This window comes from Lithobates pipiens, unplaced genomic scaffold (assembly GCF_037356315.1).
Source record: "Lithobates pipiens isolate NorthernLeopardFrog02 unplaced genomic scaffold, aLitPip1_a1.2 Scaffold_13, whole genome shotgun sequence".
Classification (NCBI taxonomy): Eukaryota; Metazoa; Chordata; class Amphibia; order Anura; family Ranidae; genus Lithobates; species Lithobates pipiens.
The window spans coordinates 33,266,602-33,283,024 of NW_027507718.1; the positions used below are offsets into that span (position 1 = coordinate 33,266,602).

Here is a 16,423-nt window from a genome sequence, read left to right on the forward strand (position 1 = left end):
TGGTGCAGTCTGAGCCCTGGTTGACACTTGAGACACAGAAAGTCACATGACAAGTCAAAACACATTACTTTCAATGGGTGCTGTCTTAATCAATGCGACTTAAGTCTACACTACTTTTCTGGGACTTTGGTGTGACAGGAGTGCCACAAATTGCAATATTAAATCTCAAATGTCGCACAAGTTTGGGGTCACAGTAGTGTGAACCCAGGCTGAAAAATTAATAAATAATCCTACTAGTTCATTGGACAACACAGATACTTAAAGTGGATCTCCAAACTCGGTTTGCACTTTCCATAATTTATTCCTCCCCCTCTTTTTTCAGAATCCCCAAAATTAATATATAAAAAAATATATAAGTGCCCCCTTTTCTTTTTTTTTTTTTTTTATATTGAGCCAGCCCTGCACTTCCTAGAACCTAGATAGGCAAGAATGACGTAGCTGTGGTGCCCAAAGCCTCCAAGGTATACTCACACACTGCATTCCGGGAGACTTCAGGGCCATCTACTACACACTGCGCTGTGTGGCATTGTCAAGGGGCCCACTGCAAGATCCTAGAAGAGATAGCCAGCTCCAGATTAAGCAAACAAAGCAGATGGTGGCCCTCCCCCACCTGCTCTCCCGTGCCCAGACCCACACAGTCCACAAGCTCCAAGGATCCTGGTCAAGTTTATGGTGTCCTACACAGCTCCTGACAGCGGCATCTTCTTACTGGTTCCTGAGGCTCAACAGCAAACTGAACTGCATAAATTACACACACTTATCCTTCTGCATCTTGTGAGTTGCCATTTGTGATACTTAACCCCTTGCTGCCTTCCAGGCCTTTAAGGGTTCTAAATGACCGGAGGTGGGCATTCGGGTCATGTGACCGCTGTAATTGGCTGTCACATAGATGGAAAAGCTCCCAATCGATAGAATGCATCGGCAGCTTTGCGGTAACCGCCAGCTACCATGCTGGAAGTGTGCTCTCAGCACAGTGTTTTACACAAGGCCGCATATATACTGCCGCTCGGTGTGAAGGCCCACATGCCGAGGCCACATATATGCGTTCGGTCAGCATGAAGTTAAAGTGATTGTAAACCCACTTTTAAAAATAAATAAAACTAACACCTGCAAGACAAAGGCATAATGAGCTAGTATGCATAGCATACTAGCTCATTATGTAATACTCACCTGAGATTGAAGCCCTTGCTGCTGTGCCCGTGCACAGCACCGGCCGACGACGTTACTCCCGGGAGTTACTACCGGGTATCACGGCTCCGGCGCTATGATTGGCTGGACCCGCGATTAGGTCACTGCCGCACAAGCAGGCAGTAATGGCACACTCACATACGCGCCATTGCTTCAGTGCGCATGTGCCGATGACGTTGGCACATGCAAATACAGGGGATATCTCCTAAACTGTGCAGGTTTAGGAGATATCCTGGGTAGCTACAGGTAAGCCTTATTATAGGTTTACCTGTAGCAAAAAGTGGTCTGTAAGGGTTTACAACCACTTTAATAAAGTCTTTTCCTATATACTGCACTTAGCTGGTGCCCTCTGCTGTTTCCTTTATATATTACAGAGATTACTTTAGTGTCATTGAGAAGCTGCCATGGATATCTTTAAACCGATGAACTTATTATAAACCTACACCTCAACAGCACATTCACATGCATGATTATGTTGTAGTTTAGCAGTATCACTACCTGTGCCATTGTCAATAATTCACTGGTATTGGCAAACATGCTTGTTCATGAGTCTACCATACGCAAGTCTTTGAACAGGCAGGCTGTGTATAGCAGAACACTATGATGAAGACGCTGCTCTCCAAAAAAAAAAAAAAAAACCCATAGCTGCATTCCCGAAGTTTGCCAAATAGCACCTTGGCTAACCGCACTGCTACTGGGAAAATGTTTTGTAGACTGAATTTAAGAATACTCAGCACTATGTATGGCACAAAAAGGCACAGCTTGCCATCATTGAGGGAAAATGAATTCTCGAGTTTATAAAAATATCCTACAGGATAATATCAGGGTGGCTGTCTATCAACTGAAGCTTAGCTTAGTAGATGGGTGCAAAACATTCAGTGAAGCAGCCCAGAGGAGACATGCAGGGTCTTTTAGACTCTCCATGTCTCATTAAAGAGAACCTGTCATCTAAAAATCTACAAAAAAAAAGTTACACCGAAGCATACAAAATCCCCCCCCCCCCACCTTCTCTCATACGCACGTACAAACGTAAACGCATGTGTCAGGGGCTCCTATGCATGAAAATGTTGATTGTGATACACGTTACATATTGCAGCACACGCCAGAGTAAGAGCAATAATTCTAGCACAAGACCGCCTCTGTAACGCTAAACTGATTACCTACGAGGCCTTTTGAAGGGTAGTGTATAGAAAATATAGGGTACTGACGTTTGTTGTCATTTCACGGCCGCACGTAAATTTAAAGTTTGACATGCTGGGTATCTATTTACTCAGCACAACCTCATCTTTTATATTTTACAAAAATGTGGGTAGTTTATTGTGTTGGTTTGCCCTACAATTCGCTAGTGTGTTTTTTTTTTTACTAACATTTTGTGTTTTCTAGACCTTTTTCGTGGTCTAGGAAAAATATAGTGGTAGTTCCATTTTTGGATCCTGGGACAGGTGAGTGTCCATTTATTAAAAGTCAGCAGCTGCAGTACTTGTACCTGCTGGCTTTTAATATTTTTTTTACAGTGAAATCCCTCTTTAATTTATCGAGATCATAAAGAGGGCAGTAGATCCCCCGGGAAGACTAATGCGTCTGTTCCGCCTGCTAGCGGACCCCTTGTTTGACATAAAGTTGTTGACCTTATTAATAAATCTGGACGCGAATAGGTCCATGTCCGGAGTACCCCATCTGACATATTGCTAGGAAGATGTCGGGGTGAAGAGATCATTCTCCTGGAAATAATTGTTGGCGTCTCAAGTATTACGCCTGAAATAAATAAATAAGATTGCCGATAGGCAAGGAGTGTTGTGTTCTGCCAAAGCTAGAACATTATTCACCTCTTTTTGGGCTGCACGACTTCTCGTGCTTCCCCTGGTGATCGATGTAAGCCACCGCCGTTGCTCCGTCAGACTGAATCATGTCAGGACAGTCCTGTAATCTGACCACCAAGATTCTATGGCCAGATGTACTGCCTGAAACTTTCAACAAAGCTGATAGGCAAGGTCCTCTAACCTGGACCATCTCCCTTGGACAGAATCTTCTTCCAGGGCTGCTCCCCAGCCTAGAAGGCTGGCATCTGTTGTAAAAACCTTGCAGGATAAAGATTTTCCATTCTGCTGGATAACAACCACCAATTTAAGCTCTGACCTATGTTGGGAGCCAAGCATATTGGAAACAGACAGACAGGATGGTGTCTTGAATCAGTCTTTGAATAAAATTGCTCATAAGGGACGGTCACCGTTTCCCCTAAAAATCTCCTGCACCCGAATTAAGGAATTTTCCTTTATCCAGATAAGTTGAATTAGTCCTACAATGGAACTGATTCACGTCTGGGGTAAGAATACCTTCTTCTGTATGGTATCTATAACCAGCCCCCAAGTAACCTCCTTGATGGTTTTAAGGAGAATCTTCCTAGGCCGAGAATCCAACATAGAGAATTCAGATATCTACAGCTGAGATCAGACTCTGTTTTTAGACCTGAGACTGAATGATCTATTAAAAGCAGATCTTCTAATAGGCTAGGACCGTTATGCCTTGACCCCTTAACCTGGCTAAAGGAGGTGCCAGAATCTTTCAGAACACTCGTGGTGCTGTGGCTAAGCCGAATGGCAGTGCCACGATTGAAAAAAAGAATTTTATATTTCAAACCGCAGAAATTTCTGGTAAGCGGGAAACTTGGGCACATGAAGATATGCAACTCCCCTCCTTGCAGGATGGACACAGCCAATCTAATTATGAAAGGATGGGATGGATGTTCATTTGCCGATTCAGATCTCCGAGATCCAGAATGGGTCTTACCTCTCTGTTTGGCTCCGAGACCTTAAAAGGTTTGCACCAAAAAAAAAAAAAAAAAAAAAAAAAAAAAAAATACTTTGTCCCACTAAGGGCATCTCTGATATCACTGACTGGGATAACAGCGGATCCAGAGGCCAGAAAGAGAGACTTCTCTTTCCTTTTCTTTTTTTTCTCTGGAACCTTAGGAGCATTTTTGAGGAGACGGACACTCCTGCATACTGCCGCATCAGCAGACCCAAGGATCCCACAGGCAGCACCCAAACAGGACCCGGACCCTCAGATCGAAAGCCGACTGAGCCATCCGTGCTCTTGAAACTCTAGATGTAACCTAGAAAATAAAAATCGCAGAAATCCCTCTGCTCTTAACATTGTTCTTGCCAGACTTTGAGAATTGCAGGACCTTTCCCCTCACCCAAATGAGTGGGGGGTACTCCTTCCTGAGAAGGCCTTAGCATTCTGCTTTTTGGGCTTTCTGCCCCCAAGATCCTGGTGCTGCCCCTGGAACTAAGGCATAGGAGAGGCTGCAGGATTAAAGGAGAACTGTTTGAACCTCCTTTTACTGGTAAAGCGAGTTTTACCCCTTTTGGATGTACTTATCTACTCTAAATAGTCGTACCCCAGGAAGGGACACAGACTTGCTAAGGGTTTTCACCTGGTGCTTCGGCTGATCAATATTTCAGCCACGGACCTCTGCAAAAATGCACTAGTCCAAGTATAAACCATAGGGCTTAAACGATCGAGTCCTTCATAGCATCTGTGAGACACAGTGCGTCAAATACACCAGCCCCTTGCCGGGCCTGCTGATCAGGCAGAACTTTCAGGTATCTCACACCTGTTCCTTGGAGTCCACACTTTCCAATGCATTGGTGTGACTAAAAATGTGCACCACCAAAATAGTGGAGCAGATGTTAAAGGGTTAATGGAATGAGCTACTTCAATTGCAGCCAGAACTGCAAAAGACACCTTGTCTTTAAAAGGAAAATCCAACCTTAACTTGCTGGATCCTTTAACATCAGTGCATTATCCACTGGACATGTGAGACTCTGCTCGCTGAGGTGATTGCAGCATTAATAGCTGGAACCCTCCATTTCTTTCATAGAAATGTTCCAATTCAAAATACATAGCTATGCATGAATAGGAAAAAAAACATACCCAGGTGGGGGAGGTTCAAATGAACCCTATTAGAGGTAGATACCTCAAGAGCCCGTGCTGCGGGCAACAAAAGGGTTAAGTAAGGGAGTAGACAAACCCCTGACTTGTGCGGCTACTGTCTCCCCATTAGGATCCTCTGAAGAGGAAAGATAAGTATCTTCCAATATTTGGGAAGATCTACCTGATCCCTAGCCTCCTGCATCTCAACAAAAGGGCCCAGAGGACTAGATGGGAATCTGCTATGTTTAGTCCTACTATGGAGAGACATCATAGCAATAATTTTTTAAATGGTAGAAGAAAAAAACTGTTTGTATGACATACACAGGGACAGAAGTGTTCTACCCTTGACGGCTCATCTGACTGGCCGTATCTTTCTTTTTACCTCTCAGGGGAGGGAGACATTCTTTTGGAAGGGTTTTTAGTTTGTTGTATACCATTAACCCCTTAGAACCCTTAGAGGAGTTCCTGGTCCCTTTGTCACTCATAGCTTACAGTACAAAGCAGAGGCAGTACCAGCAAAATAATTTTACACTTGCTAGGCTATAGTACAGTACAAAAGCTGGTATTAGTCCTAGCTATACAGTACAATGTTGTCAACAAAAGGGAAATGCCTGTGTCACCAAACCTGACCTCTGCTCTGTCTCTCCACCGCCAGACTGCAGCTTTTCCTGTATAGCTTAAATTACTTCCTCCACATGTGGCCGACGTCTGACGCCGTTTAGCCACGCCCTCAATGCGAAAACGGCCCCCTTCCTCTTTCAACAGGGAAGTGTGTGAGCGCTGGCATCATGGCGGGCGGGAGGGTAAATACTCTACCCGATGAGCGGCCGCGACCTGCCCAAAAAATGTATTTATTTTTATTTTTTTAAAGAAAAAAAAAGAGGTAGCTGGCTGGCATTAAAAGGATCAAAAACTGCCAATCCGTGGGCCCAGGAAGTGACCAGAACCCCCTTCATACCTGAAGGTCTGAGCTGGCTTGAACGGAAAGTAGAGTGGAGCTTCTGCTGTTTCCAGCATCAGAATGGCGAGTGCTCAATACAGCCTCCAGTGGTGACACATAGACATAACAACACAATACATGGAAGGAGAGATTCCTGAGAAAATCTCCCCTACCTTTCATCGCAGCAGGGTTTATCAGAGATAAAAAACCCAATCTACGCCCTTCACGGTAGGCTCCGAGATCTTGAAAGGAAACCTTCAGGAACAGGGGTACACTCACGTAATCACACAATTCTGGACCTGCGAGAAGACTCTGCCAATAAACATTTATTGGCTTCACTACCAAAAAGTACTGGATCCCAGGGCCCAGCTTTAAAAGCATTCGCAAGCAAAACCTCATATCTTCGGATGACGAGACTCGGGTACCGTTCATTTAGTCCATTACGGAGACATCAGAATGGATCCGGTCAGGATGGTTGGCTCTCATCAAAGGATTACTGCCCGTGGAGCTCAGTACACACATCCTTACACGTGCCCAACACCTTAGACACTGGCGAAAAAACGGAGGACTCCCAGTAATGGGAGGGGCTATATGGGGGAAGTTCACGCCTTAAGGGGCGTGCCAGTGTCCAGCACCTGATACGCCGATATAACCCACATAGTTATTACTATGGCTCTGTGTCCTCTGATGATGTGAGAAAAGAATAAACACCTACTTTTAGAACCACTTTAATTTCAAGGCGTTCACATTGTTGTCAGCCTGCAACAGGAAGTGCTGTTGCTAAAAGGTTTATCAGACAGGAGACTAATTCACAAAAATTGTTTATGACGATTGTATAGAGTGAGGAAGGGTGCCAAACATACTGACAGATAGATTTTGTGTTCAATCGGAACCAAAAAAAATAAAAAAAAATAAAAAGAAGCGTGGAGTTCAGCTAGAGATGAGTTCAAAGGATACCCATGCTCATTGCTAACAGTTACCATTCACTGCTTTAAAGCAGAACTATACCCACTGCTTGAACTGTTTTCCAAAACAGTTACATGCAAGGAATGCAGTGAACAATAAGACCCCTTTCACACCGACAGTGAGGAGGCGTCGGCGGCAAAGCGCCGCCAGTTTTAGTGGCGCTTTACCGTTGTTTTAGAGGTGCTTTTTGGCCACTAGAGGGACGCTTTTAACTCCTGCTAGTGGCCGAATAAAGGGTTAAAAGCGCCGCTGCCGAGGCACTTTGATTTCAATGGGCAGGGGTGCTTTAGGAGCGGTGTATACACCGCTTCTAAATCGCCTCAAAAAAGCTGCTTGCAGGACTTTTTTTGCATCCTCTGGGACTGTGACATCATAAGGGGGCAGGGTCACCATGTGACATCACCAGGTGACCCCACCCATTGTCCCTATATAAATCGCCGCACAACGCGTCCCTGTCACTGCGGCCAGAGACAGCATTGAGTCAACATCTCAAAGAAGAAGAGAAGAGAAGAAGGCGGTGGCGACAGAAGACCAGGCCACCGCTAGTAAAAGAGCTGGAAGAAGGAAGCGGAGGCCCGGCAAGAAGAACCGAAGAGGGGGACAAGACCCCCGAAGTTGGAAGAAGAGGCGGTGGGGACAGATGACCGGGCTACCGCTAGTAAAAGAGCTGGGAGAAGAAAGCGGAGGCCCAGCAAGAAGAACCGAAGAGGGGGACAAGACCCCCGAAGTCAGAAGAAGACCCCCAGTCGGCGACAAAGAAGAAAGCCGAGCTCCTCCGCTAGTAAAAGAGCTAGCAGAAGATATCGGAGAAGTTCGGTGAGAAGACCCCCCCAGGATGAAAGAAGACCCCCGGAGCTGTGCAATAAATTATTTTAAAACCTTGTGTTGTGTCTTATTTACATTTTTTCACCAGGTGAATGGGTAGGGGTACATTGTACCCCATACTCATTCACATAGGGTGGGGGGGTCGGTATCTGGGGGCCCCCTTATTAAAGGGGGTTCCCGGATTCCGATAAGCCCCCCGGCCGCAGCCCCCGACAACCAATGGCCAGGGTTGTCGGGAAGAGGCCCTTGTCCTCATCAACATGGGGACAAGGTGCTTTGGGGTGGGGGGCCGCAGAGCCACCCCCTTCCCCAAAGCACCCCCCCATGTTGAGGGCATGCAACCTGGTACGGCTCAGGAGGGGGGGGGGGGGACTTGCTCGTCCCCACCCCCTTTCCTGACCGGCCGGGCTGCGTGCTCGGATAAGGGTCTGATATGGACCAGCCTTTTAATGGCTGGTGTCCTAACTGATCACATGTGCAGCACCATGGTAGTTGCAGATCAAACAGAGGCTATGATGGCAGCTTCCTTGGCTGAAAAATAAGAGGGTTTAGCTGCACATTATAGACGGTTAGTGCTGCACCAGGAACTACCTTATCCACCAGAGGGAGAGGAGATCCACTGAGGGCTGGCCAGACTGAGCCACAGTCTGCTCTAAGACTATAACCTTATGGACATTAAAGCAGAACTTTACCCATAACAACTTGATAAAAAATAATGTTTTTTTAGCAAGGAACATGCTAATTATTCCACATTAATCATCATGCTACCAAAATTATTGTGTGCTGTAAATTCCCTCCAGCATTGCTCCTGTTCCTTCTTGCTGAAGGCTGCCATTTTGCTGAAACCCACAGTGCCCAAGCAGCAGTAAATCTGTAAGCTGTCAGAAAATCCGCTATAACAAATTCTACACAGTGCCTACAAAAAGAGCAACTGATCATTTGCAGAGCAGATGAGACAGTGTATTACTTGGAATCCAAAACTTAGAGCTGTACGATTCTGAATAACACGAGAATCACAATTCTTTTTCTTAGAATAAAGATCACGATTCTGAAGAACTTTTTTATTGTAAAGATTTACAACCCCTGAACATTAGGTTATCAAACAAGATGGCAACAAAATAAGATATAATACTCTTTACTTCAATCAAAAAATGACCTGGTCATTAAGGGGGTAAAACGTTCCGGGGTGAAGTGGTTAAACTAACTTCATTTGCAGACCAAAGTTCATCCCTTTGATCTGTAAATCAGTAAACAGAAGGACAGATAAGAAGATACAATGTTTCTTTTTAGTTGTCTCTTTCAGCTGAGTAATGTTGTTGATAAACATTTCCGGCAGTTTATTTTTTTATTTTTTGACATCTCTAAGCAAGGGAACTCCTCTGACAGCTGAATGAGTCATCGGTTCCTAAGCAAGTGGCAGCCCTGCTCCTTAACAACCAGTGATTACGGCTTTTTTTTTTTTTTGTTTTTTTTTTTTACATTTCAGCTGTCAGTGTGGGAATCCTGCTGACAGATGAAATAACTGAGCCTGAAAGTATCGGTTTCGAGTCATAGAAATGCTGGATTAAGTGTGTGTGTGGACTTGAGTTCTCAATCTTTTAACAATTAATTGTGCAGCTCCACTTTCCTTGGAGGCACCTGTGTGTGCTAGCTTCCGAGCCGCCCTGTCTGCGCCTATTGAATGGGTGACTCAGCCCCACCCCCGTCACAGCATTTGATTGACAGCAGCGGAAGCCAATGGCTGTCACTGCTATTATTCTGCCCAATAAGGAGAGAGACAGTGGCAAGAGCCACTGCTCTTGTGCACATCACTGGATCAGATTGGACTTTTACCTTTACCTTTGTTTTTTTACCTTAACGTGTTACTAAACCCAGGAGCCTGCATTCACTATATTTCACTTCCCACAATACACAGAACATGGAAATACAATAATTTTTGTAAATATAAATGGATAAATTACTTTTCTCATCAGCAGTACATAGCAGTTATGCGACTATCACTATCTGGTTAATGCTTGTAGGAGGAGTTTTAGTCCTCTTCTGCCTATCCTATCAGGCTGCAGGACCCCTGACCCTTTGTCTGGTGAGTGCCGATTGGCCCTCTGCTGACCACATGCACACTCCCAAGAAAAACTCTCTAGCAATGCACATCAAACTGAGCATGGGTAGCGTGCCCCCATGGCTCCGTTCTATCAGGAGATGGTTTGAGTATAACAAGCATGCTTTACCGGATATACAGACTGATTTTACAATTGTGGGTTTAGTAACACTTTAATGCAAAGAATGCAATAATGAAAAAAAAACCCTAGAGGCTTTAGAACCACTTTAGTAGGGCTACAACTAATGATTATTTTCATAATCTATTAGTTGGCCGATTATTGCTTTGATTAATCGGTTAATAACCTTAAAAGTGTATAAAAAACAAAGTAGTAGTATAATTTAGTTAATATGTAAAGTTTAAAAAAAAAAAGAATTTATTCTTAAATATCTCTATGCAGTGGTAAATATAAATAACCAACTATATGGTTAGGGAGCAAAATCTCTAATCCACTTTGAGAATAACAGACAGAAGAGATATACTGTATATACTATTAGAGGAGATATATACTGTTTATATTATTAGAGGTTGAATCTGGTAAATATCATCAGACTCAGATCTTTTTTTATTTAAAGAAAAAAAAAAGTTATACTTTTTTGCAGTTTTTTAACCACTTGAGACCCGCGCTATAGCCGAATGACGGCTACAGAACGGATCTCCTTTGCCAGGACTACGTCTATTGACGTAGTCCCGTGCACGAGCGGCCTGCGCGCCCCCTGAGGGGGGCGCACGCGGCGCGCTCTGTGATCGGCGAGTCTACGAGACTCGCCTGATCACTGATCCGTGCAAGGGGTCGATCCCCACCCCTTATCACGTGATCAGCTGTCAGCTAATGACAGCTGATCATGTGATATAACGGAGCCGGTAATCGGCTATTATTCCTTTGAATAATCGGCTTTTTCTGTCAGCTGTCAGCTGTCAGCGCGAGGAGAAAAAAAAAGCCGATCACCGGCGGCCGTGATCGGGACATCAGTCCTGATCACAGCCAGCCCTGCCAGTGCCCACCTGCCCCCTGCCAGTGCCCACCTGCCCCCTGCTTTGCCACATTAATAAAAAATGTGTCCCCCCCTGTCAGTGCCACCCAGCAGTGCCCACAGTGCCACCCAGCAGTGCCAACAGTGCCACCCAGCAGTGCCCACAATCTGCCTCAACAAAGGTGCTGCACCCCAGTGCCACATATCCGTGCCCAGCAGTGCCGCCCATCAGTGCCCAGCAGTGCCGCCCATCAGTGCCACCTATCAGTGCCCATCAGTCCCATCTATCAGTGGTACCCATCAGTGCCCCTTAGTGCCACCCATCCGTGCCATCTTATTGGTGCCTGTCTTTGCCCATCAGTGCCGCCTTATCTGTGCCGCCTTATCTGTGCCTATTAGTGCCGCCTCAACTATGCCTATCAGTGCCCACCAATGCAGCCTATCAGTGCCGCCTCATCAGCGCACTTCAATAAAGGAGAAAAATGACCTGTTTGCAACATTTTATAACAAACTATTAAACATGATTTTTTTTTTTTGCATCTTTTTTTGTTTGTTTAGCAAAAAATAAAACTCCCAGCTGTGATTAAATACCACCAAAAGAAAGCTCTATTTGTGGGAAAAAAATGATAAAAATTTCATTTGTGTACAGTGTTGTATGCCCGCGCAATTGTCATTCAAAGTGCATCAACGCTGAAAGCTGAAAATTGGTCTGGGACTGAGGGGGGTTTAAGTGCCCAGTAAGCAAGTGGTTAAACAGAACTGTAATATATTATATGCTGGCCATACAAAAACAATGTCTTCCTTCAAAAAAAAAAAAAAAATCTAATTTTAAAGAACATTAGTATGACTTTCGAATTGTTAGTGGGTCAAATCGATGTTCGTTTTCAACCACAGTGACACGAAAATTTATAAATAATAGAAAACTGCTTGGTCAAAGGAATTTTCAGACGTGTATGTGGTTTTTCGTTCAAAAATACATTCATTTTAACCACTTGCCTACTGGGCACTTAAACCCCCTCCTGCCCAGACCATTTTTCAGCTTTTGGTGCTCTAACACTTTGAATGACAATTACTCAGTCATGTAACACTGTACCCAAATACATTTTTTTGTCCTTTTTTCATACAAATAGAGCTTTCATTTGGTGGTATTTGATCACCTCTGGGTTTTTTATTTTTTGCGCTATAAATGAAAAAAGACCGAAATTTTTTTACAAAAAAAAATTGCATTTTTCTTTGTTTCTGTGGTACGTGACACTGATGACAGATGGCACTAATACGTGGCACTGATGACAGATGGCACTAATACTTGGCACTGATGACACGTGACAATGACACGTGGCACTGGGGACAGGTGACACAGGGGACAGATGGGCATGTGTGTGTGTTATTACTTTTCAGTGACGCTGCAGCCATTCATCTCTCCCTCCTCACACGCTGTCTTTGTGTGAGGAGGGAGAGCCGGCGATGAGAGATGATCTCATATGTTTACATATGAGATCACCTCTCACTGGACACGCCAATCGAGTGCTAAATGGCCGTTGTGATTGGCCATTTAGCACGATCTGTGATTGACTGTGTCCAAGGGACACGGCCAACACAGAACTTCCCTGATGCGCACACGCAATGGCACGCAGAGGGGAAGTAAACAGGAGGACGTCCAGGGACACCATCCCGGCAGTTAGCGTCCGTGCTGTAGCCGACTTTTGGTTAAAACAGAATGTTAAAAAAGCAAGTGAAAATTTCAAACAATAGTCTTTCATTCAGCGAATGTACTAAGATTTTTTATAGAAATATTCTCGTCTAAAAACTGAGGCTCAGTACACACCTATGCAATTTGCTTTTGATCTGTTTCTACACTGCTTTTTGCTGTGCATTAAGCACAGTACAGAGTGCACCAATAGCAAGGTAAAAAAAAAAATTCTGCCTTTAGAACCACTCACTTCCTGCCCAGGACTACGTCTCACACATTAAGTTCTCAGGCACTTACTGACATGTATGGACAGTGTACTGAGCTTTATGTGTATTTCCTGATATGTAAACAAATAATGCATTCTGTATGCAGGCCAACTAATTGGCTGGCCGATTAATCGATTATGAAAATAGTAATCGATTAACTTCATAATCGATTAGTTGTCGATTAATCGGTTAGTTGTTTCAGCCCTACACTTTAGGCTACATTCTTGTGGGCAACTAACACCAGTGCAAATGACAGCAGCAATCTACTGTGACTGCCGTCACCTGTATATTTCCATGATAGGTTGGTGGTAGCACTTACCTGCGGTGATAGGGTTACCATCTCATCCCTTTAAACCCAAACACATTATAATTACACAGGTTCTGAGGCTGATTAAGGTGGTAATTAAACTCACTTGATGCCTTATCTGCATTAAATTAGTCTCAGTACCTGTGTAATCCTTGTGTCTGGGTTTAAAGGGATGAGGTAGCAACCTTATGCGGTGATCACTGCTGGACACACCCTTACATTGTAGTGGGTGATCTTACTGTCCCTTTAGGATTACACTCTATTTTATGTTATACTTTGAAGAAATAATAGAAAGTGAGTAGCAGGAAGCCCCTGAGGTGATCACAGGAAAGTATAGGAGGTCTATACATTGTAGTCAGGCTCTGCTGGTGACACCCTTGTTTCCCATTGGAATGCCCAGTCACGTGACCCTAGTAAGATTGGCAGGCCTCACCCTATGAGACCTCCCCTGCATGTCCTCCCGGGGTCCCCACTTATGTAATGTCATGTACTCACTGTGCATGCGCTCCTTACACACAGCCTGGAACTACTGCTCACGGTTCTTAGCTGCCTGAAACCAATGACAGCTCTCAATTGCCTGCATACAGCCCACATTGTCCCTGTAGCGCACCGTGTCACATGTACATACATCGGTGTCTCGCCCCCTCTCCTTTACAACGGGGATCGATTCCCTGAGTCTATCGCCGTGAGAGCGTGTCTGTACTCAACTCTTCATGTCTATGCGTAAGCTTAGAGGCGTGTCTTTGCTGCCATCTAGTGGTAGAATTGCAATGTTTCACATTCCTTAAATATTGGCTGCTTCGGTGGAAGGTCTCTGTTTTAAATGCAGAGAATTATGGCAGCTACTGTCTTAGGCTCTGAGTTTGTGACAGGAAGAACACGAGGGAGTTTCACCACAACGGGCTGTGTTTTATAATGCTTCAAAACGGGCATTGAGGCAGGGAAGAAGTTATCAAACATTACTTTATGGGAGGGAAGAGAGAACTTGGTGTGTGTTGGAGGGAATGAGAACAACATGCCAAATCCATACATCACATTACAGGATAAACAAGGAAGGCCGTGTGGTGAGGCGTCCCAAAATCTCAAATTCCATATACTGCGCTTACCTGTGTGTGTATATATATATATATATACTGTTTATTGTGTGTTATATATTATATATATTGTTTATTCTCAGCTTCGCTGGAATTTGTCTTCTACTCCTACTTGGTGGCAGCCCTGAGTGTACGGACCGTATCACTTACCCATATGGGCTACATTAGAGCTACAAGTTATTTGCGGCTTTTACTTGTTTTACATCCAAACGTTTTGAGCAGTGACAGCTGGTGCTTCCGCAATGATGCATCTCCTCCAGTGGCGGCTGGTGATAAAAAATGTTGGGGGGGTGCAAACCCCTCCAGGTCCCTATCTACCCATCCTCTGCTGTCATGGCTCCTAATACCCGAATACATACACAGAGCGCACAGTACATACAGAGCACACAATGCATACAGAGAACACACAGTATATACACAACAGATACAGTACACACAGTACATACACAACACATACAATACACACGGTATATTCACAGAACGCACAGTGCATACACAGAACACACAGTACATACAGAACATACAATACACACACAGTACATACAATACATACACAGAACACACACAGGACGCACAGTACACACAATACATACACGAAACACACAGTACATACAATACATACGATACACACATACAGAACATACAGTACATACAGTACACACACAGTACATACACAGAACACACACAGTACATACAATACATACACAGAACACACACAGGATGCACAGTACACACACTACATACACAGAATACACAGTACATACAATACATACGATACACACACACAGAACACACAGTACATACAGTACATACAATACACACACAGTACATACACAGAACACACATAGTACATTACACAGTACATACAATACATACACAGAACACACACAGGACGCACAGTACACACAATACATACACAGAACACACACTACATACGATACACACACACAGAACACACAGTACATACAACACACACACAGTACATACAACACACACACAGTACATACAATACACACACAGTACATACAATACACACACACACACACAGAACACACAGTACATATACAGAACACACAGTACATAGTACATATAATACACACACAGTACATAATATACACACAGTACATACACAGAACACACACAGTACATACAATACACACACACACACAGAACCCCCAGTACATACAACACACACACACACACAGAACACCCAGTACATACAACACACACACAGTACATACAACACACACACACACACACAGAACACACAGTACATATAATACACACACAGTACATAATATACACACAGTACATACACAGAACACACACAGTACATACAATACACACACACACACAGAACACCCAGTACATACAATACACACACATACACAGAACACACTTCTTCCCAGCCTGAATGTCTGTTTTGAGTTTTCCACATTTTAAAACAACCTGTTGCTGTGAAGCTTCCCCATCTTATCACAGAGTCCCACAAAGTAGCTGGCAGCTGCCATGCCATGAGTTACTGTATCCGGAGCAGTCTACCTGAAGGGGGGTGAAGAGCAGAGTGACATACAGAGTTCTGATGATATCAGCCGATTTGTGAGCAAAATTCAGTGGAGTAAATGCAGGAGGGTTATAATCACACTTGCATTCAATTTTTTGGAATGTGTAGTGAAAAGGGGGGGGGGGGGATCCAATCTGGCTTCTAACAGTACTAACAAAAAGCCTCAGGGCTGCAAGGCACTTACCTTGCTTCCAGCTCCGCTCGGGCCATGCAAAGAATGGAGCTGTGAGGTCACTTCCGGTTTTCGTAAAACCCGGAAGTAACCTCTAAATTAAACAACAATGCTCCCGCCCATAGTGATTCTACGGGCGGAAGCTAATTGGCACTTTCATTTGCGCCACAAGGCGGGTTAAAATCCCGCAAATGAAGCTCCACGTCTGCAATCTCATGATTGCATTGACGTGGTGTTTCCCATAGTGCACTGCGCCTGGCGCCCGGACACAGTGCACTTAACCACTTCAGTTCCGGACCAATAAACACCTTAAGGACCAGAGGTCTTTTTGCAATTTCGCACTGCGCTGCTTTAACTGGTAATTGCGCGGTCATGCAATATTGCACCCAAACGAAATTTGCGT

At 44.3% G+C, this 16,423-nt stretch overlaps 1 protein-coding gene across 2 annotated transcripts in view; it reads right to left on the reverse strand.

Annotated features, from left to right (window-relative positions):
- Window positions 1-13,912, reverse strand: part of FXN (frataxin) — a 35,865-nt gene extending 21,953 nt beyond the window's left edge. The window contains exons 1-2 of one of the 2 annotated variants that reach the window (XM_077474977.1): window positions 13,686-13,912; window positions 472-551 (exon numbers count right to left, since the gene is read on the reverse strand). In XM_077474977.1, the coding sequence (XP_077331103.1) occupies window positions 472-501 (30 nt within the window). In that variant the 5' untranslated portion in view covers window positions 502-551; window positions 13,686-13,912. The remainder of the gene's footprint in view (window positions 1-471; window positions 552-13,685) is intronic. The other variant, XM_077474976.1, reaches the window with a different exon arrangement.
- Window positions 13,913-16,423: the final 2,511 nt, after the last annotated feature.